Consider the following 22,961-nt stretch of genomic DNA (forward strand, 5'->3'; position numbering starts at 1 on the left):
CAAGGAGTAAAGCTTCCTTTTACCTTGTTAAGTGCTCAAGGCAGATGTTTGGTTTACTTCGTTGCCTTGAAAGGGTGCAAACGTGGGCTCTCAATTTCTTATTTAAACCACATTTGGAAAAAGCAGTTGAAAACAGGGTTATCATCCTAAAGTCTTAAGAACCAACTCTTCCTACGATTATTGTTGCTTTTGTTATTAAAGTTTTTGGTAATTTTATCTCAAATCCAAGTTGTGTTAGGGTCCTCAATGTCATGGAAATATTGTTAATAGAATGTGAAGCAGATCTCTTTTTACATAATTATGTAGCACGCATAAGAAAGGACTGAGTAATATGGATACAGGAATTTTTAGTTTTCAGATTTTAGGCTTTGATTCAACCCTCTGATTACCGGAGCTCCTGTGTACGGCAAAACTCATTGAAATTTCAATTCGTTAGCCTTTTCCCCGCTGGAAAATCTAATACATAGTAAAAGGACCACGAGACAGGCATCCTCAGCAGGTGGCCTGAATCATCTCTGTACTGGATATCCAGACCCTGCACAGCCCAGAACCCAGGCAGAGTTTCCCTTTTCAATAATTGTCTGCATCCCTGCCCCCGCCCCCCACTGGTATATAATTTGCATGTGTAGGTTCATGTTGCAGATTTCATACATTTAAAGTTGCTTTTCCACCCCTTGCCATCTCTGACGTTCATGTTTATGCATTTCAATATAAGGATGTGTCATCGGTTATATGAAATCAGTTTTCTTGTGAACAAACGCTCATATTCAGACCCATACAACTTAGACTGTTCTGAAATACCTAGTGGGCCCCGTCTCCGATTTCTACCCATTGAGGTGGTCTTGAATGCCAGCCTCGACTTGATTTCTTAAATTTTCTTACTTATGCGTAAACAGTTGTCTCCAGTTGCCCTGCAGAACTTCCCCCTGGAAGCCTTTTATTTTGGTGCTAACCGTGTACTCCATTATCCGCAATAACAGTTTTCAGTGCTGGGAACGGAAAAGGGCAGGCCGTCCGCAGGACTGTGATCCACTGTGAACTCAGACCCCCTGCCTAGCTGATGCGTGAACACCCTGGTAACTTAATTTTTCCTTTTTGTCTCTCCATTTCACTTAATGATTTTCTATGTATTGTTGCAGACATCTCAACAGTGAGCATGCGCTGGACGATAGAAGTACAGCCCAATGTAGAGTACAAATGCAGGTTGTACAGCAGTTAGAGCTACAGGTAAAACCACATTTATTTTTGATATTACCTCAGTATTCCTCCACTTCCAAATTTCTGTAGTGCTCTGTGATGAGTTCCTGTGTGCTCATTATTGAATGGAAGGTTCAAAGCCTGTTGTTGTCCTTTCTTTTATCTTATCTGATTTTATTGTATTTTATTTCCTTTTCTCTCGGGGAAGGTTCAGCTTCAGTTCATTCTTGGGCACTGCCGCTCAGACATTTCAAAGTTCTGTGCATCCCTGTATATGCCGCCAACCCTCAGCCTCTGCTTTTTAGCTCTTCCATCTCTCTCTGTCTCTCGCTTTACCTCCCTTCTCTCTTCTCCTTTTAACTTTTCTGGTTATCTGTTGTTGGTCTAAGCCCTCTCTGTTGCTAATATTAACCTGAAGTTAGGAAGACAAGCTGGGGAGAGAGATGGGGAGTGAATGAATGGAGAGAGAGAGAGAGAGAGAGAGAGAGAGAGAGAGAGAGAGAGAGAGAGAGAGAGAGAGAGAGAGCGCACATGAGTGTGTGGGCAAGACTGAGCAAGCCAGCACACATGCAAGGCTGTTCTCCAAAGTTAACATGGAAACTATATGTGGATTTATGCCTAATTTTTCATTGTCCCCTTTTTCTCTCCATCACTGAGAACAATTGAGAGTTCACTGCACAAATTTTAAATATGTACACTTACCCCCACACGTACATATGAACACATATTAGGTATATATAATATATATCATGTGGATATCAGATATATATAGATACGTGTGTGTGTGTGTATATAGGTGGGGGGAGAAAGAGAGAGAGAGAGAGAGAGAATCTTGTATTTGGAAATTCACTGGGCCATGAGGAATGTACTTTATGACTACAGAAAATTAAGTTCAGCAAGTGTTCCTGTGGATCACATTTGGGTGAGGGGCATTTTAACTGTGGGTTCTACTTCCTGATGTAACTTGTTGATGAACCCCCACCATATTTTAACAGTAATTCCCTCCTTGGTATAATTAATAGAAAATTCGTTTCTAAAAGTAAAAATTGGGTCAGAAACGGAGATTATTAAAATGTACAGTTGCAAAAGGCTGACCCTACAAACCCCATTTATGCAGCCGAGTTCCAAAATGCTTTTGAGTGCTTGATGACTCACTGTGGCTTCTTCCTCTGGCTGGTTCAGTGTAGGCAAGAGGTTAGCCGACTCGGGGAAATTAAAACAATGTTGCACATTATATTGTTACCAGCCATCGAAAAGCCTATTTTGTATGCAAGACAGCAGTGCCGAGATATATGGAGAGCCCTAGGCTAAGTACAGAAGATAATTACATTTGGAATTTTACTGAGTTAAGTCATTTACAGCTTCAAATAGTTGCAGAGAAAAATCAGCCAAAACACACTTAAACTTTTTGTTTTGACTTTCAGGATAGAAAGGATCTTTTTTTTTTTTAAATTAGTTATCATCTTATATGACAAATCATATTTTATTTTTAGTCAGAATGTCTCAAAAGTTATTTTCTTTAAGTAGTTAATATTTTTCCATTCAGACTACAGATATGAACTTATGAGGACAGTGGGATATTTATACAGGCAAAGGGCGCATCGTAAAATCCCCAAATTCTTACATAAGTCTTTGGAAACATGTTTAAATTTAGCGTGTTTATTGGGAAGGAAAGAAGGAGTATATTTATCTCACCCCCAGAGTTCACTGGTCGTTGAAGCATAGGAAGCCCTTAAAGAATTGGGTTGAACAAAACAAACTCCATGGCTATGGCTACCTGAATTTATGTGTCTCAGTGGTGGTGTTTATAAAGTGATCCAAGTTCCTGCATTTATGTATCTAATTGATAAAATTAATTTTTTAATGATCAGCTAGAATAAATTGTTTACCAGAGGTAATGGTTCACCTAGGTTGGCGTTCCAGACTGCAAATCTGAGTGCGGGGCCACTGTTAACTACTCAGGAACTGACTATCTATGTTATTCACTATTCCTCACTCTCCACAGGAAGCGGGTGGGAGAAGGAAAGGAGTTAGATGATCAGTAAGTCAGGTGGTTATCTTCTGGCAGCTTTAATGTCGAGTTTTGGCGCATGTGGCCTGGGAGTGGTACAGACCGATAGGATGACTCTTGGATTATTTGTGGATTTCATGTAGTCATAGGTTTCCCTTCATCCTCCAGTCCTACATCCAACCCAAGGCAGGCTTTTCAACTTTTGATTGGAATCAGAGATGATCACCTGGCCAGAAGTTACTACGTGGTAGTTAACCAGTGATGTTCCTTATAATATTTTTGCCAGCGAGTTTGCTTGAATGGAAGAAGGCAGGGCTCATTCTGAAGAGTTCGGTTTCTTCCAAGCTTGAGAGAGTTGCTGCAACATTGACACAGTGCTTGTCAAGAGCAGGCCTTGGAAAACTACAGACCCTGGGCCGAATCCCATGAGCTGAGAAAGGTTTTTACACTCTGAATAGTTGGGGTAGGGGAGGTAAGAATCAAAGGAAGAATAAATTATATGAAACTCGAAGTTCAGCATCCACATGTAAGGTTGTATTGGAACACGGCCATGCCCATTGATTTACGCATTATCCGTGACTGCTTGTGCTCTACAGCAGAAAAGTTGAGTAATTCCAACAGCGTCTCTATGGTCTGCAAAGCTGAAAATATTTACTATCTGGCTGGCCCTTGCAGAAGAAGTTTCCCAAGCAATTCCTGATCTAGAGGAGCAGAAGAAAACAATTTGCATCACATTATTAGCAACTTGTTCCCTTAGGTTCCTGGCTCCCTAAAGGTCGGCTCGCCCCTTCTTACTTCATCCTTCTTTGCCTTGGTATATAAAACCAGTCTAGTCACCATATTGGTCAGGTTCCCCCAAGGGCAGCTTCTCCTGCAGTTATTATACTTGCCGATATTGGGGGTCGTGGACAGCTGGCCAAGGGATATTCATTCATCCATCCCTTTGTCTACTCAGGCATTTAGCAAACATGACCCGGAGCCTGTAACATGGCAAGAGCCTTCTTGGGGCCACTAAGGAGTATAAGAGTGAGTGAAATGGATAGGGCTGCCCGCCTGGTTCTTATACTCTAGAAAAAAAGATAGACTATAAATAAATAGCTCTGCAGTGGCACTGTTCATTCATTGGGTAGTGCTCGCTGACACTAATGCGTTCTTTGAAACATCAGAAGCGTGCTCCAAAGAGACTTTCAGTGCTAGATAAGGGCCAAACCCAAACAGATTTTACCCATTAGATATTGAATCAGATGAAATGCACAAGAAAATGTCAGCAGTTTTCTGTGCCCGATGCCCTTATCAGGGATTAGATGGAGACTCTTTGGGTGGCAGACCTGGTCTGTTTGGGAGAGTTTGGGGCAAAGTACAGTTATACTCACAGCCAGACCCATTTGAGGCTTCCTGTTTCTCTGATGTTTGTATTTCCATTTGCCATTTCATGCACCCATGTCCGGAAGTGTACTTTTTAATTGACTTCACTAATCCTTGTGCCCAGAGAACCCGAGGTATTGGGGAAGCCAGGTCCGTGCAGCAGCTAGGCTCCGTGGAAAGGGTGTTCTTGTGTCTCAGCAGCCTTTCTGTCTCGTTTCCCATTGGCATCACCCACGGTCACCTCTCGGTTCTCCCAACAGCAGACCGATATATGGGGCATGCCCTGTATATGACTGAGCCAAGGGCTACTTCGGTTTCCCTTAAAGAAGGCATTTCCAGGTCCAGGAAATACCTGAACCTCCCAAGTATCTCAAAGTCTGTTACACAATTACCATTTATTAACTCGAATGTGAAAACCGTCTGTGCCACTTAGCACTACAGGAAAGAGCCATCAAGGCCTGAGCGTATTCCCAAAGGGTGATCACTGTTAGAGTAGGAGGAGACCACCACCCCCCAGATTCCCTCTGCAGAGCAGTCCTGAGGCCTCTGGTGTTCACGTCTGGGAGGGAGGTCACACGTGCGCCCCCACTGTAAAAACAAACCCAGTAGGCTCATATTGGATCTTACAGTAGAGATCAACAGAGGCTCATTATGTCCACCCTGGAGAATCATTGTGAAAGGATTCCACTGGAGAATTCGGGAGGACAGAGACAGTCCCAGGCGTGACCAAAGCCAGGGAAAGCCGCTGCAGTGCTGTCCCGTGTCCCTTGCCAGCCCCCAGATCTAAACCCCAGACACCTCACCTCTGGCCCCAAACAGGAGGCCCTTGCGTTTCTTACCGACAGTCAAACCTCCCTAAAGAATTTTATGCAATTTTTTAAAAATCACCATTGTTCCCCTTGGAGGATCGTGTGGTTGGCCGTGTTTCCCTTTATGGTGCTCTGTGTACAACACTGCACTCGAACCAAAAGGAAGGAAAAGCCTTTAAGATTCTCATGGCAGAGTTCAAGCGACCAGGCAGAAATCAAGATGATGGGTTATGGAGTCTGGCTTAGACCTATCTATGCAGCACTGGGAGTGAGATGCATCTGTTCTTGTTTTTATTTTTGTTGGAAGGTATCAAAATATATAATGCACGTTTTCTTAGCAGTGGACTCCTTATGTAGAGCTTGTTGACAGAGAAAGGTTGGTTAATTCAGTTCTTATGTTACACCCTGTTACTGGTCTCACTGAGAGAGGAGGCCAGGTGGGGGGCGGGGACGGTGGTCAAAAAGACATCTTAGTGGGCATTTGAAGCCCTTTGGAATGTTTCTAACTGCATTTCATTATTACAAAGGCAGTTGTAATTTTTTGACATCTGTCAATGGAGTGGATGGGGATTAACCCCAACTCTTACCGGCAAGCCGAGAAGTGATGTGAGATTCTACACTGTGCACGTAGGCACCTAACATGAAGACAGATGGACACCATAGAAATCGTTTGGGTCGAGGACAGGGAATGTCCTTTTTGAGGTCAGGGGATGTATTCTAAGATTTCACCTGTTAGATGTTCTCTGTTGACAAGTGTCTTCTGGATGATAGGCAGTCATGGAAATGAGTTAGAAGTGGAGGGGAAATCCCCGCCGTCGGTGTGCATGCTCTTACATGGGTCGTGAGTATAAGGCTCCCTCCCCACAGGACGGAGGGGCAGAGACACAGGGAGTGGGGACGTATTGAGAGTCAGGGTCGCCCCCCCATCCCCCCAGTGCCATGGCCAGCCTTGTAAGGAAGCACCTGAAGCTTCCGTGAGAGTTGAGCACCTACTGTCCCCCAGATTTAAACGCATATTCATCCAGTTATGTGGGTTCACTCCAAAGGGAGATGCTCAGCCATCGAGCTGGGGATAAGGTATGTTGGTGGCTGGGTCAGAATTCCATTTTGGAAAAAGGGAAAAGCATCCAGTCTAACAGACAACAAGCGAAAACAGTCTTCTGACGGACTTGCCCGTCTTGGAAAGCTGAGACGTTCGTGGTATAGATACAGTTTTCTGGCCACGTTTATTCTTTTTAATCTGTTGTGTGACCGTGTGACCTTGCTCAGTGCTTAGCTCAACCTCTTTGGTGTATGAAGATGGACTCTGAAGGAAAGAAGAGAGGAGCCTGGGGGGTTGGGCCTGCGTATTATGTCCAGGGTGCAGCATGTGTCGGGGGACACGGCTCAGGACAGCCTCCCCACAACGTGCCCTCAGCCTCGAGACCCTTTAAAGTGAATACTGAAAGCAGCCAAGGGGAAAAGAAGCCACCCAACCCATGGGGACGAACTGCCTGGCCCCGGGCAGGGAGTGTGGGTGGAGGGGTGCAGACCTTCTATTCATGAGTCATTTGATTCCATTCAGTCGCTGTTCATCAAGCACCTAGTGTATTCCAAGCCCTGGATATAGATAAGTAAGGCAGCTTCTTCCTTCCTGTAATGTGGAGGTGTCAGGGAAAAGAGCTCCTGGCGAGGACATTCCAGGCCAAAGGAGCCTCCTGAGAATATGCCTAGGTTGTAGGAGAGGGAGAAGGAAAGTGGAAGAATATTGTGTTCTTTTTAAAATTCATCTCTCTGTTCAACAGGATGGGATGGTGACCAGCCATTGCAGTTCGCTTACCTGGGACTCAGGGATTCCTGGGACTTGGGATTTTCAGTTTCCGAACCAGGAGAGTCCTGGGCAAACTGGGATGAGTTGGTTACCCTCACAATCCACTGGGATCCATCTGCTGTAGACGAGATCTGTGGATTGCCCACATTCTGCTTGTAACTGTTTCATAAAGGAGCTCGGCAACCATTTGAAAGGATATTTATCGAGCTCCTACTGTATTGCCAGGGCACTGTCCTAGTGCATTTACCCTTAATTTCACTGAATCCTCACAACCCCTCTGTGAGTAGATTCTACCCTATTTCCTCCATCCCAAGAGTCACGTTTCAAAGGGCGAATCTCACCTTTGGACATCAGTATGTGTCTCATACATGATGAACATGAGCATGTTTAATATAGTATTTCTTCTGGCTCTTTGAGAAGGTGTTACGCAACGGATGGTGATCTTAACAGTGACGGTCCTCTGAGAGTCAGAGGAGTAACTGGTGCCCTCCCAGCTTCCAAAAGAGGGAACCGAGGTATAGAAGATCTGATTAACTTGTCCAAAGCTAATGGCAAATGACGGGCAGGCCCTAGGATTGTAGCCCAGCCTCTGTAACCCATCTTCCTTTGCTTGCTCAGTGCTGCTGTATGGCCTTTTACACAGGGGTCATCATGGCCCTGCTGGGCAGGAACACATTTTCCTCTCCCCGTCTGGGTTCTTCTGGCTGGTCTCAGAGTTCAGTTGACATGAAGACAGAGTAACAGGAGAAAATCAAACGAAAGTGTAGCAACGTGTATACACGGGAGTGACCCAGGAAAACGGAGCCACTTACCAAAATGGCCAGAACCCTCACCATAAATACCATCTTCAGCTAAAGACAAAAGAGGGTGTTGGGGGTAGGGGTTTGGGCCTTCAGAGGAGAGGAAGGCACCTCACAGGGAGATGGAAAAGTAAATGTCTGGTAAATAAATGTTTGTGGGACCACGCAGAGCCAGTGGGACACAGAGTGGACTCTGATCTCTGGGCCCTGCCGAGCTTCCCACCCCTACCTCCTAGCCCATATTCTTTGCAGATCCTGCTGGTGGTGGCTCTGTTCCGACAGGCCCTCTGGATTCTTTTAGGCAGTTGGGGGGAAGGTCAAAGTGTCTGAGTCTTTTGGGCCTTGAGTCTTTTCAGCTCGAAATAATCCGCATGCCAGAGAGACATTCTGGGGTGGCAAGTTTTGCTCTGCTACACCCCACGAGGTTCTCTGCACGCACCCAGGCCTTACGGACTGAGGCTTTTGAAACTCGGCCGGTGAGGCCACGCTGTCCTCTGGCCCGAGGAGCTTTCTCCCCAGCAGTCCGTGGCAGCGGGGCCAGGGCTGGAGCTCAGCGACACTGGGCTCATTCTGAAGTTTTCCAAATCCATCTACCCCAGGAACTGTAAGCTCTAAGAAAATGTCAGCAGAAAGAAAAGTGCACAAGTTGCACAAAGCAGAGGGAGACAGTGAGCCTAACACAGATCAGTGACTCTGGGGACTTCACCTGTGATGCCTCTACCATCAGCGGGGCTGTCTGTAATCGCCTCAGCTTTCCGGACTTTCGCAAATATATTATCTGTCACGGGTCCCCCTTTGGACCTTTCTAACTAACCCCATTCAGAGCAGTTCTCAGGACAGCTCCTCACAGCGGTGGCCTCCTAGAGCCTCGTGACTCTCTGAATAAGCTCAGAGGTGCTGGGGAGAGAGAAGTCCTAAGAGCATCACAGCTTCATGTTGCCACTGCTCCGTGCCAGGGGCCAAGAGACGCAGGGTCTCTGCGTGTCTCGCTTCCACATCCCCCCTTGGAAAACCAAGACGCCGCTTTTTCATAGTCTAAGATCCTGCTTTACTCCGGGAGCATTAGAATTCCTAGACTATGACAGAGTATCAGTGTGCGTCTGCTTGAAATGTCAAGAGAGTCTTTAATAATAACATGTGAGGAATGTTAAGATGGTGACAGAATACAATAAAAGTCGGGAAATTCTTCGATTGGGGTGAAATGAGCCGTAGGTTGCCTACCCCCCGAGAGCTGGAGTTGGCCTTCAAGACCGAGCTGTGAAGGCCTGCGAATGACCACTGTTAGAGAGAGTGGCTGGAAAATAGCTATTTGGTAAATACTCAGTTTGGTTAGAAGAATTTCATTTCTCCTCCTTCCAGTTGCCGCTTTGTTTTTCTTTTTTTTTTTTTTTTTTTGGCTTGTTTTTCTCCTTTGGATCGTACGCCCTTAAGAGACCCCAGGTGACAAGATCCATTCTTCCTCCGTCAGTTCTGTTGGGACCGTCACTGTATGCAAACCTGCTGAGGGAATCTAGACCGCCCCCCGTAAGGCACGTTCAGTCCACGGAAGAGAGTGGTGTCTCCCCAACGTACCTCGTTAGACTTGGACCCTTGGGGTCTTTCTTAGAAGCACCTCTTCCGTTGTCTGTCCCCTGGAGGACTGGGCTCAGCAAGGTTAGGTCAGATTCCCGTGAATCTGGGGATCATCACTGGACTAATCCGGACTCGCCGCCTCATAACCTGGGTAGCGCTGCACATTCCACTCTGCCCCCACTGCCCGAGGTTCTGCCTACGGAGGGCAGCATGGAGGCAGGGAGAGAGGCAGAGATCTGGGCTCCCAGGCAGTGTCCCAGGTGATGTCTGGGATCACAGCGGTGTAGGAAGGTCAGACCAAGCATCCTGTCACCGGGATTCTAGCCTTAGCGTTGCGCCTTCCCAGCTCCACGACCTCGGGTTAAGTTCTCCCCGTGAGCCTCAGTTTCCCCCGCTGTAAAACACGACACGAGGACCAGAAGACTTGACCTAGCCACAGCCGTCTGGGCTTCTGTGAGATCGAATGAGTGGCCTGGCCCCTTCTTCCCTCCATCCTCAGTAATTCCAGCATTTTTTCCCACATCCCAAACCCTTCGCTTATTTCAAGACTTCTTTCCTCACAAGTGAGAGCCACCAAATTGGGCTTAAAATGATGAGTCCTCCTGACAGTGTAGAAAATGATTGTGTTCGGTGAACCCCAAACCAGGTTCCCTTTTCTCTGCTAAAAGAATGAACGTGACCTCTCTTAGTTTTTATCTTTGAAGGTGGTGCACGGGGCCCCTAGCCTTCGGCAGTTATCAGCAGGTCTGGAGCGAGACCCCCGTTACGGTCTTGCCCAGTGTGGGCTATCTAAAACCTGACTTGAGGCCATGGGTAACAGAAAAGGGGATGACCTATATCAGCCGAGGGGAGAAAAAGCATTTGCCTAGGACGAGGGACAGATACAGTGAGAAGCAAGGAAATAAATCCATGAGAAATGGGCTTATCTTTCCTGCGCTTCTGGTTCCCTTCTTTAAACCATCAAAATTCTCTCCCCAGTTAGCCCAGCTGCAAACTCCATCGAACCCCTGTTATGTTGATCCAGATTCCTCAGCCAGTAGAAGTCTAGATAGACTTGACTGATTTAACTTTCCTATTAAAAAAAAAAAAAAAAAAAAAAACAAGGGAGAGAGGAGGAATTAGGTTTTTTTGAGCATTCTCGAAGCGCTAGGCTCTATGCTAAGCTTGTTATGTGCAAGAATTTATTTAATCCTCAAAACAACTCTTGAAAGTTCAGAGATTATTATTCCATATTTAGAAGGAGAAACAAAATACTTGAAAAGGTTACATAATGTGCTCAGAGTTGCAGAGCCCGGATTCAAATCCATCGAAGTGTGCTTGTTGGGTCCACGTCCTTTTAGCCCATTTTTGACTCTGCTGTCATGCTTCAGAATGGGTGCACAAGCGTGCTAATGTGAACAAACACTGCCCAAGCAGCTCCCCTTAATGTGTGTCCTGTTGCCATTCCTTTTGTGCTAGGTGGTACTCCTGTACCCACCGGGAAAGCTTTGAGAGGGTAATTCTCTCCTGATATCACAGCATAAAAAGATGGGTAAATTTGTCAGCTGAATTTTTAGTTGACCTTCGGACTGAATTTCCCATCTTCCTTTTCTTTGCTTGTCATGGGATTCAGTAGAGGGAATGCTGGAATATATTTGCTAATATTAAATGTTTGTATTCCCATATTATAATAGTGAAGGGATGCCATGAAAATTGACGGGGGGATGGTGAGCTCACGGAATGATGACATACAAAGCCCTAAAGAATCTGCAGGCTTTTCGAAGCACCAGTGAGTATTGTAAATGCAGGACAGGCACTTGAGACAGAGGAGGTGGTTTCACTAGGTGTGAATTTTTAGCCATTTTGCATTAAAAAAACCCAAAAGGTGAGTTTGGCGGATTTTTTCCTTCAGTTGCTAAAACAGTTTGTGGTAGAGTTAGAGCTGTTATTGAGGATAAAAATCCAAAACCCTTCCAGGAATATACAGGACATGCTAGTTTACACTCATAAACAGCAACAAAAGCTTGGATTTTTGCCTCTTCCTGTAACCTTGCCCATCTTTCTATAGTAAAGCAGAACTAGGATGGTAGACTTGAGGTTGAGGCAAGATAAGGAACCTGGGTAATTCTCAAAATGGACGATGAATTCTAAGTAATATTCACATGGAAAAATAAGAAAAGATTCCCTACGGCAGTAAACCACCAGGGTTATGGAGGTGGCTGGGTATACAGATTCTAGGTATGTGTTTGCCACGTGGTATTACCACCTTTGATCAGTAAAAGGTCAGCCTCGTAGACATTTGGAAGGAAGAGAGAGGTGATGGTTTCTTTTGGTGCTGGGAATTCGGATTTCCTTCTACTTGGTCTTCGTAATTGCTCCATCAACAGTGTTTACCCCCAAATTAAGTCACTAATATTCATCAGACTCTTCAGTAAATATCACCTCCCACCCTTTAATTTGTAACGTTCAGTACAACAGACTACTTCTTGTTTTTTGGGGTTTTTTTTTTTTTTTTTTTTTTGCGGTACGTGGGCCTCTCACTGTTGTGGCCTCTCCCGTTGCGGAGCACAGGCTCCGGACGCGCAGGCTCAGCGGCCATGGCTCACGGGCCCAGCCGCTCCGCGGCATGTAGGATCTTCCCGGACCGGGGCACGAACCCGTGTCCCCCGCATCGGCAGGCGGGCTCTCAACCACTGCGCCACCAGGGAAGCCCACTTCTTGTTTTTAAAAAGAACGACATATATGCCTCCATTCCTTCTGCTCCACAGTAATTTTAAAACAAAACATTTTTCTTAATCTGAGAATGTTTTAGTTGTAATGTCGAAAAACTTAGGACACTTACATAAAAAAACAAATAACTAGAAAAATGCCATTGCTAACATTTTAATTGTTCTAACTGAGCCACTTTGGAAAACTAAATTCCTTTAGCATTATGTGTTCAGAGCATCTTTTAGTTTGGCTGTTCAATAACTGACTAAAGAACAGAGGGTGAATAACATAAAGTGGCTCCTAATATGGTATCATTTTCATTTCCTGTTTGTTGGAAGATAAATGCTAACACTGGAAGGCTTTTTTTTTTCTTTCTTTCTTTCTTTCTTCTTAATTTATTCCTCCCTGAACCACAAGGGAATAAAAAGAAAAAAAAAATCAAATGTGATATGGCTTGAGACTGAGTCATCCAGCTAGGATAAGCCGAAAGCTTTTTCTTTCTTGTTTTTGTACCCTTTCCCTTTTCTCTGCCTTGCCCCAATTCCTGAAACATACCCCTCCCTTAAAACACACTTTGCTTTAAAAATGTGAGTCTTACTTGATTGGGGGGGGGGCAGATAATTTTAGACTTAAAAAATTAATTGTTATTTAAAAGATTTAATGTTAATTATGTGACATTGATGGAATGCGTCTCTCTCCAATTTTAAGGCATTATTTTGGACAAATAGTCTATAAAAGTACTGAATTAAGATTTTTTTTCCATCTCTTCCTCCCCTCCCTCCCTCCCTCTCCCTCCCTCTCTCTCTCTCTCTCTCTCTCTCACTTTCTCATATTAATCTCTTCTACATTTCCCCAAAATTCTACAGCTGTTCTCTTAACTATATCTGTACCTTTGGGGGATACATTTCCCACTTCTTTTACAGACATAATTATCATATGTCCCCTATGCTCAACGATCTTGAACTATCAAAGATACCACTGTGTATGAAAGAGTCCAAGGCAAGCATAAGGAAGGCAGCATGTAATAAGTAGTATCTGAGTGCCTACTACATACATCCAATTAGAAACTCACGTGCCTTCAGAAGATAATGTTTGATAGAATAAGGAGACTTGAAGTTTTGGTACGATGAGACTAGCACATAGTAGGTACTCACATACTGAGTCCGTGAATGAGTAAGCTTATTCTGCATTCACTTGCAAATGGGGGCTCGTCTGCCCTTGTAGCTCTCTGCCTGCCTTGCCAAAGTTGCTGGCCAGTACTGTCTTCACCTGTGCCTACCTGTGAAGAAAGATGGAGTTAATTTTGCATAAGTGTATCTGTGTGTCTAGGAGTTTCTCCACAACCCCAACGGATGAATTTATGAGTTTTTAGCTCCCTAGCTTATTTTCCTTTGGCTTCCTCATGAATCAGGTTGGTTAATAGGCGTGATTCACGGTTTTGTCTCATAGCTGTCTGTGTTACATGGGACTCCTTGGTGCCAGCAGGTCTAGGACTTCCCAGTTAAAAGCTCATGCACCTTGTGTGGAGAAATCGCACATTAACACCTCTAGTTACTCGGAGTTTGGCAGTGGTCATATAGATTTCAAAATGATTAAGCAGTGATGCACATTTTGTCATGCGCCAGGGGGCCATAGTGTCACTTGGAATGTGTATCATTTGGGATGTTAAAGGAGTAATGCATCTGCATTCAAAGAAATAACAAAGCATCTTCTCCCTACCAGCTTGCAAAAGACAAAGAGCGCCTGCAAGCCATGATGACCCACCTACACGTGAAGTCTACGGAACCCAAAACTGCCCCTCAGCCCGTAAGTACTGAAATGACCCCCGTGGGGAACCCTACAGTATTTCTTCTCTGCTTCCCTACCCCAAGGATGGAGGATCGCCTAGTCTGGCAGCTCTGAGTAGTGAAAGACTTAAGCTCCGTCTGGTTCTGATTACCTTTTATGAAGAGGGCAGCGTGCTGGGCATTTAGGGAGATAGATATGGGATGATTCAGGCACAGTCGTTCACCACGAGGCCCCACCATCAGCTCTTCTTTGGGACAGATGATTGATGCTACTACACCGAGGTACTAAAACACATTACGAGAGCTCACTAGAAGGGAAAAAGCAAAACAGAACAGAAAGCAATCTTTCTGATTTCTCAGTGGTGGCAACACAGAGAGAAGACAGCCAGACCAGGAAAGCAGAGGTAAAAGGCATGTCAGCATGGTTTAGCCAAGAGGCAGTGGGTGTGAGAAAAGGAGTGAGGGATAGTCCAGTCCAGTCTAACTGCAAGAAGGGAAAGAAAGAGGAAACACACTGTCGGAATAGTCAGAGGCTATAATTACGGAGAACATCTAACGGTTACTAAAGAGTTTGAAGCGAAAATGACTCCTTCGCGGTGAGGAGACCAAACATGGTGCCCTGAAATTACATTTCACTTTTAGGAGTCTCTTACTTCTTGCCTTGTTCCCTTTTATTTGACTTTCAAGAGCGTCACCAAGCACAGACGGTTAATATCTAAGTGGAAGGGTGGTAGCTGAACCCCAAATCCTGTCTTGGGCCTCATGACTTGTTGCAAGTTGATCGCTTTCCCAGTTGTGTTTCTTGTATACTTACAGTTCCCAAAATCTAGTAGCTTCAACTGATTATTCACAATGGGGAGAGTGCTTTGCTTCTTGATTTTTAAGATTTGTAAAATTTAAGGGTACACTGCCTTTATTTGATTTTGCTTGGAGTCACTGTGTGAAAATTAATTGAGCGTTGACAATCTATAGTTAGTACCAGCAATTTTAATCAATATGCAGTGATGCGGCGTAATGGCAAAGTATTGGTTTATCTGTTTTGACTGATTTTTTCCTATAAATAAAGCAAACATACACCCATACATGTATGATTTATGGTGATAGAAATAAAGCGGAGTCAGACTATTAACCCAGCAAATATGGTAGCCTGCCAAGATGCAGTTGGCAGACAAAATTAATGTCTGAAACAGAACACATTACTGAGATATAGGACATAAAATCATTAAACACTTTGCACATCCATTTTTACTAGGGGAGAGCCCTTGGTTTCCATGTGTTTCACAGTAAACGGCTGTAGGACCCAATGTGTAGGCTACCCAAGAGAAAGGGGGGCAGGGGGAGGCCATTCAGCATCGCGGAGTCAGTAGTCAGCTGTGCTCTCGGTGGTATTCCTGTCAACCCCTTCTTTTAAGGAGGGTCCTGGGAATACTATGAACCCAGCTAAGCAAATTGGTAAGATCCTGGCACGACTCCACTGAGTTCTCCAGCGGGTATAGGGAACTTGAAACTCTCCGGAAGTCTTCAGATGGTTGTCGTTGGTTAGGGAAATGGTTTTCCCCAGGTTGAAGGGTTTGCATCTCTAAACCTAGCAACAAGGGAGAGAATGAGATTATCCCCTCCTTCCTCCGTGGATTAAAAACAAGTGATATGAGGTTAGATATTCAATATGAGAACTAGAATAATGTTTGGACTCCGCACTCTAGGAATATACTCATTTGGGATCATGAGGCTCCTTGGGAGGAGGCGGGATAAAAGCAGAAAAGGAATTGCAAAACCCCACGGGGCACTCAGCGAGCGACGGGGCTGGATGCCGGCAGGGAGCGCCATATACATAGGCCTCCATAGGCCACAAAAGGGACCCTTGGGAATCTCCATGAGGACCCGTGTTAGGCAGCCAGTAAACAGGAAAAAGCAGTCCTGGGGGAAATGCACAGGGCAGGAAGGTTTGTCTTGATTAGTATTTTTTTAAAAATGTTTTACATGCTAGAAAATTATAACTTCGAAGGGGACCTCCTACTAAATTTATTTTTAACTGCTCTATTGAAAATTCTCTACCACTAGTCAACATTATCTCTTAGTAGCTCAGCACAGTACTTCTTTATTAAAAGAAATAGGCACGAATATTTTTGACTGAAAAATTAATAGCTTTTGAATTCATACGCAGCAGGTTTTCTTTTGCCAAGAAGTCCAATATCACTGCACAGCACTTCTATAACCATTTATTTAGAGTCCAAGTCAAACCTTTGACAGTTAGAGCAGTGCTACAAGCCAATATAAAGAACTCCAAGATGTAAACCAACAATAGGCCGTCTGTGTGAGGTTTGCCATTGTCAAATACATAGATTGTTTGGATTAGTTTATGTAAATGGACTGTTGTATTACCCTTTGGGAAAAAAAAAAAAAAGATCACATTTGTGTATGAAAAGTGGTTCCCTTCACAGGCAGCATTATAAATTCCTTATCCTTTAACTTACGTGTAAGAAGTAAAAATTGGTGCCTGACAAGCAGATATTGTGTGACGCTCTGTTGCCAGAGAGAACCTGCCTTCTTTTCATTCATTGGAAAATAGAAAATTTTATTATAGATACCATCTTATAAATCGGGAATTATTAAAATATGTATAGGTGAGGCATTGGGAAATTAATTATAAAAGGTAGACGTGTAGTGTTTTGCATACATTTTTACTTCTTTGCCCAAAAAAAGGGGAGGGGTGGACACAGAGCAAACCCTCGATGCTTTCAACTTTAGGGATACAGAGTTATCTGATGATTGGTTCTAAGGTGCAAAAGACTCCCTTTTGCCTATAATTGATTTATTCCACCTGAAATAATAGAACGCTCAGTGTATGTTCAGATGCGTATCGTTCTAGACGCTCTGATTTGAAGGAAGCAGTCCCTGGGATGCAAATCTAACCTTAGCTGGGGACTCTCATGTTAGAGTCTTGCCAGGAAGTTTGTGAAGTGTTTTTTTTTTTTTTTTCTTTTTTCCATTTCTGTTTAAAAAGGAACTCGGTGTTTATTTTAAAATCCTTAGTCACTAAGTGATAGAATGCTTTGCTGTAAACGTTGCTTTTCACTAAATGCCATTTGGGTGGTAAGTGTCATTTGCTGTGTCCAGTCATCCAACCAGTTCCCATTTCACTGCCAAAACCTTCTTGGATTGTTCTGACAGCAGCCCGTAGACGTGTTCGCTGGATGCTGTTGTGGAACTCATGTTCCCATTTGGCTAATCAGAGGCTATGCTCATCTCGGGAGAATCCCTAGTTTTTAGGCGTGGGTCTGAGCGTGAGTCCCCCTGGAAAGCGTGTAGAGGAACTGAATAGGGGTTTACGGTGGTCCTATTCCACACGTGCCTCCGATAACATCTCCGCCTGCTTGCCTGAAAATCTTTTAAACCGATAAAAACCTTTCCTTTCGTAATTATACCCAGGACTCAAACTGCAGTGCACGCTGTTTTTGTGAAGAGAATTCCTGAATTTAAAATCGAATTATTGCGTCAACGAATATTTATTGGACGTGCGACAGGAAAACATAGGGTAGTAAAACCAGACAGAACCATCCCTGCCATCGAGGTGTTTGGGGTCTCGTGGGACCAACTACCAAAGACACACTCCCAGGCTCTCCCTGCATGAGCTGTGCTCTGGGTGAGTGAGTGTGTGGACCTCTGCCCTAGACGTCTAGGTGGGGTTGAGGAAAGACTTCTGGGACAAGTGACATCTAAGGTGAAACCTGAAAGGTGAATAGGAAGAAGTGGAAAGAAGCGAGCTTCGTGACTCTTTTCTCGGGTTAAGAGTTAGGTGCGTGTGTCCGTGTGTCTCTGAGGAAGGGAACTGGGAAAGTGTGTGAAGAAGATCAGAGTGGAGGGAAGAAAGGAATGGCCAACAGCGGCTGAAATAAGCTTTCGTTTGTCATAACTTTACTTAGAAGCTTTTAATTTTATTAAGGCTGGCCCCTGCTTGGAAAAGTTTACCAGAACAGAGCTGTACATTCTAGCAATGGGGGACATACAGCGGGCAAAGGCGGGCTTGACATATGTACAGAATGGCCCCGTGTATTGTATGTTGGCGATTTAAAAGATTCGTCTCTTTTCCGTGTTCAGAGAAGCACAAGCGAAAAATCAGGTGATCGTAAACTGTCCTAATGAGAATGATATTCTTTTGTTCCAAACTCGGTACCAGTTAGTGTTCTCAAGGTAAACACCAAAATGGATTGCTTGGGGGTGAATGCTTGTCCTTGGAGGGAGGCCTCACTCAGAGGATAAAATGATAACCACCACCACCAAGAAGCATGTCTGCACTAATACTTTATTAAGTTGTTAAGGATTTTTGAAAAAGGCTTTTTCACTATCATAAGGTCAGGAAAATACCCTAAGTCATATTCTATAATCCTGAGAACGTAAGAGGTAGGCTTTGCTTTAGGGTATTCCTACCCACCGGAGAACAGCTCCCAGCGCTGGAGAAACCACATCCCTTCAGATTTGGTGGGCAAGTAATTAAAGTGTAGGTACTATCTCCTTTATGGAAATGTTACAAAACACAGGAACTTGGCTATTTGAAGCGAAAGGCAGTATTAGATTTTCCTTTGCACGCATTCTCGTTTCCTCCAACGGTAGCAATTAGGACTGTTTGGAAATAGTTTTTAGCTACTAATAAAAACAGAGAGAGACAGAGAGAGAGAGTGTGTGTGTGTGTGTCCATCGTGTGTTCCCTCCCCCCGTGCCCCCCGCTCCGCAAAAGGGGGGGTCTTTTAACGAAGTGGCTGATTTTGTGGGCTGCTGACTGCAGCCTGGCTGTTGAGTTGGGGAAATAATTTGATGCCGTCATAAAGAGAGATTCGCAAGCACCACACACACACAAGGGGTGTTTATATACTGTTTCTCGTGAAGTCCCCCACCCTGAGGTTCATCCTGACGCCCACCTTCTCGGTCACTGCCCTGCGCCAGGGCCCAGATCTAAGGCAGTAGCAGGACCAGGCAGAGAGAGCTCTCCCCAAGGCCACCCCCCGACCCCCTGCCACGGTCTGGTGACATCTTTCCCGTCCCTCCAGCCTCAGAAAAGGCCACCTCTGAACGTGAGGGATTCGTGTCTAGAATTCATCTGCTCAGGCCAGTCGAACCAACAGCAGAAAAACGAGTGAGCCCCAAAGTCCATACTAAGCGGCTGGGTCCCTCGGTGTCTGGGTTTCAGGTTTGCCTTTTGTTCTCAGCATCTGTTCTGAAGCAAGGCAAAAGCACACACAAAAATACAGATGAGTCCTTATGGGAATCCTTACAACAAGTCTGTTTCTGTCTGGGGTTTACCTCAGCCGTTTGTTGATTTTTTAAAAAATGGGAGTGACTCACCGTCTTTACAAGAGAGAGAGGAGGTTACTGTTTAAAAACGAAAGATAAATCTTTCGAAAAGGGGCTCGGCAGAGTACCGGGCAGCTGATCTGGTTCCAGTTGTTTGGATGGGTAAGATTTCTAGGATAGTCCCCCCTGGAACTGACCTGGGAGAAAAGCCGACGGTTGAGAGTGCATAGAAACTAAAAAAAAAATAATAAAGCCCTACGGCAATCTTAAGTGACATAAGAATTTAAGCTTTTGGCCGGCGTTTCAAAGAGATTATCTTTGCCGAAATCATCACATGATGGAAACTTGCCATGTAGAAAATATCAGAGTTACTAACTTTTCTAAACATAGCAACTTCTTTTTAAATAGAAAATGAACACAATCTGAAAAATAGGAAAAGAAACCCTCCCAGAGTCCCCATCCCTTCCTGCTCCAGGCCCCGGAAGAAAAAAAATCTCTCTTCCAACATGAGCTACAGTCAGAAACACGAAGCACACATGCTTTCATTTCTAATTGATGATTATATTATTAAGTTTTAATAGTTTACAGTTCAGGTGAATCTTGCAGGATTGCCGCACACCCCTCACCGTTCCCGGTTTGCTCTGCTGTTCTAAGTCTGTAATTAATTTGTGTGTGTGTGTGGTGGGGGGCGTAGGGGGTCCAGTTTTTTCAGAGAGACCTTAATGAAAAGAGCAGGTCTGGTTTGAACGCAGAGCCTGTCTTGAAACCTTCCCCCTGCTGCATCTTATCACTCCCCCGTGACCTTCCTCCCCAAAGATGGTTTCTCCTCGAGACCAGCATGTGATCATCCAGCCCGAGTTTAAAAGTTAAGAAACTTCGATCGCCGTTGACAAGGTTGACATTTCATTAACTTGTTGGTTCAGCCTTCAGATGATTTCGCGAGGCGAAGCACCCTGTGTTTGGAGTTTACCGCTTTTTGTTCTTTCTCCCCTCGCGGGCTACAGTCGTGTTTAATTTGGAATCGGGGCTCCTTTGGCAAATCAGCAATTAGAACAATTCTGTGGGAATATGTATATGTGTCATTAGTTTTCCTGCAAATTAATAGCAGGGGCAGAGGTCAGGCAGAAATTTTCCACTTGACTGCAGTTCCTCTGTGGAGACTTGGCACTTGGTTCTGGAATGGCCACAGCTGCTCTCAGCCACCCTCTTCCTCTAGGAACTGTCTTTTAATTAGTTTACCTCATAGCCATCATTACAAATATTACTGCCTCCCCTCCTCGAAATAAAATTACTGTTTCTACAAAATATTCCAGTGACATCTTGCACCACTGCACATTGATGGTGGGGTCAGTCGAATGCAGCATTTAATCATTAGATCACCTCCATCCGCGTCTTCTAATTAGAGTCCTTACAATACATTTTTATCTGGTAATTAGCCGAGATTGGCTACTTCCTCTGTGGCTTATTAGAGACAGCCCAGCAGTGGGTGTGAATCACCGTGTCATTTGTCAAGCCTGGTTAAAAAAAAAAAAATCCTCTCTGCTGTCTTCTGGCTTGGTGTTGATTTCCACTTGGTACCTGTGTTTCAGAGCCTCCAGAAAATTCAGCTGCATCTCTTTCTTCGTGGATCGTGCTAACCGGGAGGGATTTTCTTCTCGACTGTTGATTTTTCAGTAGAAACAGTCCAAGTATTAAGGCTGCAAGGATGACATTCTTTTCGTGTTTTATGACTTTGTACCCGTATCGTGGGGCTTGTCTGTTCTTGTAGGTGAGCTCCCAAGAGATGGGCCTGCACTTGCTGAATGTGTCCACGAGTTTGGGGTTTTGGCAATTAACTAGAACCCAGCGGACCTGGTGATCTTCCTCACAGAACTGGAGAGGAGCGTGCATATTTCCCGAGGACACTGTATTTATATTATAATTTTCGTTACCTTCTAAAGAACGCCGTGGTGTTGAGGGTACTGTTCTTCAACCGAAGAGCCCAGAAGCAGAGTTAGTTCTCGGAATTGTTTTATGGTCGCTCTGCCTGTTTTCCTTTGATCAGTGTCTGCATTTGATGGTAAGCCCTTCGAGGGCAGCAGTTGTCTGTTCTGTTCCTTCTTTTGTCATTTCAGTTCCCATTGCCATATGTTTGCTGGGAAAGATTTATTGAATGTTAGTTATAAGCAGGGATAAAAGCTAATCCCCAGGTCCCTTCCAAAAATGAGCATGCAGAAAAGTGAACCCGGATAGTGTTTATGGTTCCCATTATCTGGGCGTAAGGAGACTGTTATACAGAGGGCCTAGAATCACCAGTGTCTGTGTGATTTTGAGTCCAGGTTGTGAATATGGGCACGTTATTTAATCTCCCGTGAGCCTCTGTCTGCTTATCTGTGAAACGTGAGTAACAACATCTCAAGTATTCGTGATGGTATGAGAATTCAGCAAGACCAGGCGGTGGCAGGGGGTTCACAATGTGGTTTTTACAAATGGTACCCATGACTTTCCCGAGCGTTTGGATGCTCTTAAGCCTAAGAGCATCTGAATTTTAAAAGCTGTATATTTATGAGCATTAGCCTTCTGTGCGCTAATTTCCTTGACCCGTTGCTGGGGCTGATGCTTAGACACGCTATTCCTGTACTTGGTCAGTGAAGAAGGCCCAAGGCAAAGAGGAGGTCAGCCCCAGCCTTCCCAGATCTGCTCCATCCCGTGGCTGCTACGCTAGACCGTGAGCACTTAAGTTTGCAAATGTGTGTCACGAAGTCAAGTTTCCAGCACTAATAAAAAAGCAGCTCCCAGCATCTGCCCAGCTTGCTGGGGGATTCATAAGGGTGGTGCCATCTCCACAGCTTGCACTTATCAGGCACGGGGGAGCCTGGGGTGTAGGGACTGGTGGTGGACGGGGCGGGGCGGGGTGCGGTGCGGCGGCGGCGGCAGTCTGGTGTTGGCTGAGTCAGCATTTCAAGGGAGGGAGAAAAAGGAAAGCCCAGCCAAAAGCTTGCAACCCAGTGTTCGGTTTCCAGTGCCATGTTTATGTTTTTCCATTAATACTTTCTCAACGATATTTGATATTTCTCATTACTAGGGTATGAGTAAGGTTGAGTCTTCCCAACAAATTAGAACTCTCTTTTAATCTGTTCCTTGATTATGATCTCAGAGGAATCTCGTTTTTAATACTTTCCACAAATAATGTCTTGGACTTAGGACTGTTGCAGTGGTGAACCAGACTTAATTTGTTAAGTGATTCACAATCTGGTTTGAGATAGTGATACCAAGTAAGGCTACTTTGCCAAACTTTCTTGGATTGGGGGCAGCTACAAGTTCCTCAGAGGGCAGTTCTGGGTAAACGGTAAGAACTCTGTTGAAAACAACCGAGTTCTTCAGTGTAGCCAGACTTAATACTTCAGTAGCAACGAGTTTCTGGAGAGGAGGACAGGCTCATGTTTCCAGTTATTAATCAGAGAAACACTTCAAGGTGCAGGCGAAACAGATAGAAAGAAGGAAGGAAGGAAGGAAGGACCGAAACAGGACTCCTTCGTTTTCCTCTGTGCTCCTGCAACTAACTAGTGTGTGTTTCCGGACTTGAAGCATTGGACTATTCCATTTTGTTACTACGCATTTGAAACTGGAAGGAAAAAAATTAAAATGTTTTAC

At 44.7% G+C, this 22,961-nt stretch overlaps 1 protein-coding gene across 10 annotated transcripts in view; it reads left to right on the plus strand.

The window, feature by feature from the left end:
• The window catches only part of FOXP1 (forkhead box P1), a 595,227-nt gene that overhangs the window by 550,390 nt on the left and 21,876 nt on the right, over window positions 1-22,961 (plus strand). For all 10 annotated transcript variants that reach the window (XM_082637134.1, XM_082637141.1, XM_082637140.1 and 7 more), the window contains 2 exons: window positions 1,140-1,227; window positions 13,975-14,058. In XM_082637134.1, coding sequence (XP_082493260.1) covers window positions 1,140-1,227; window positions 13,975-14,058 — 172 coding nt within the window. The remainder of the gene's footprint in view (window positions 1-1,139; window positions 1,228-13,974; window positions 14,059-22,961) is intronic.

This window comes from Mesoplodon mirus, assembly GCF_964341445.2.
Source record: "Mesoplodon mirus genome assembly, chromosome: 12".
NCBI classification, from domain to species: Eukaryota; Metazoa; Chordata; class Mammalia; order Artiodactyla; family Ziphiidae; genus Mesoplodon; species Mesoplodon mirus.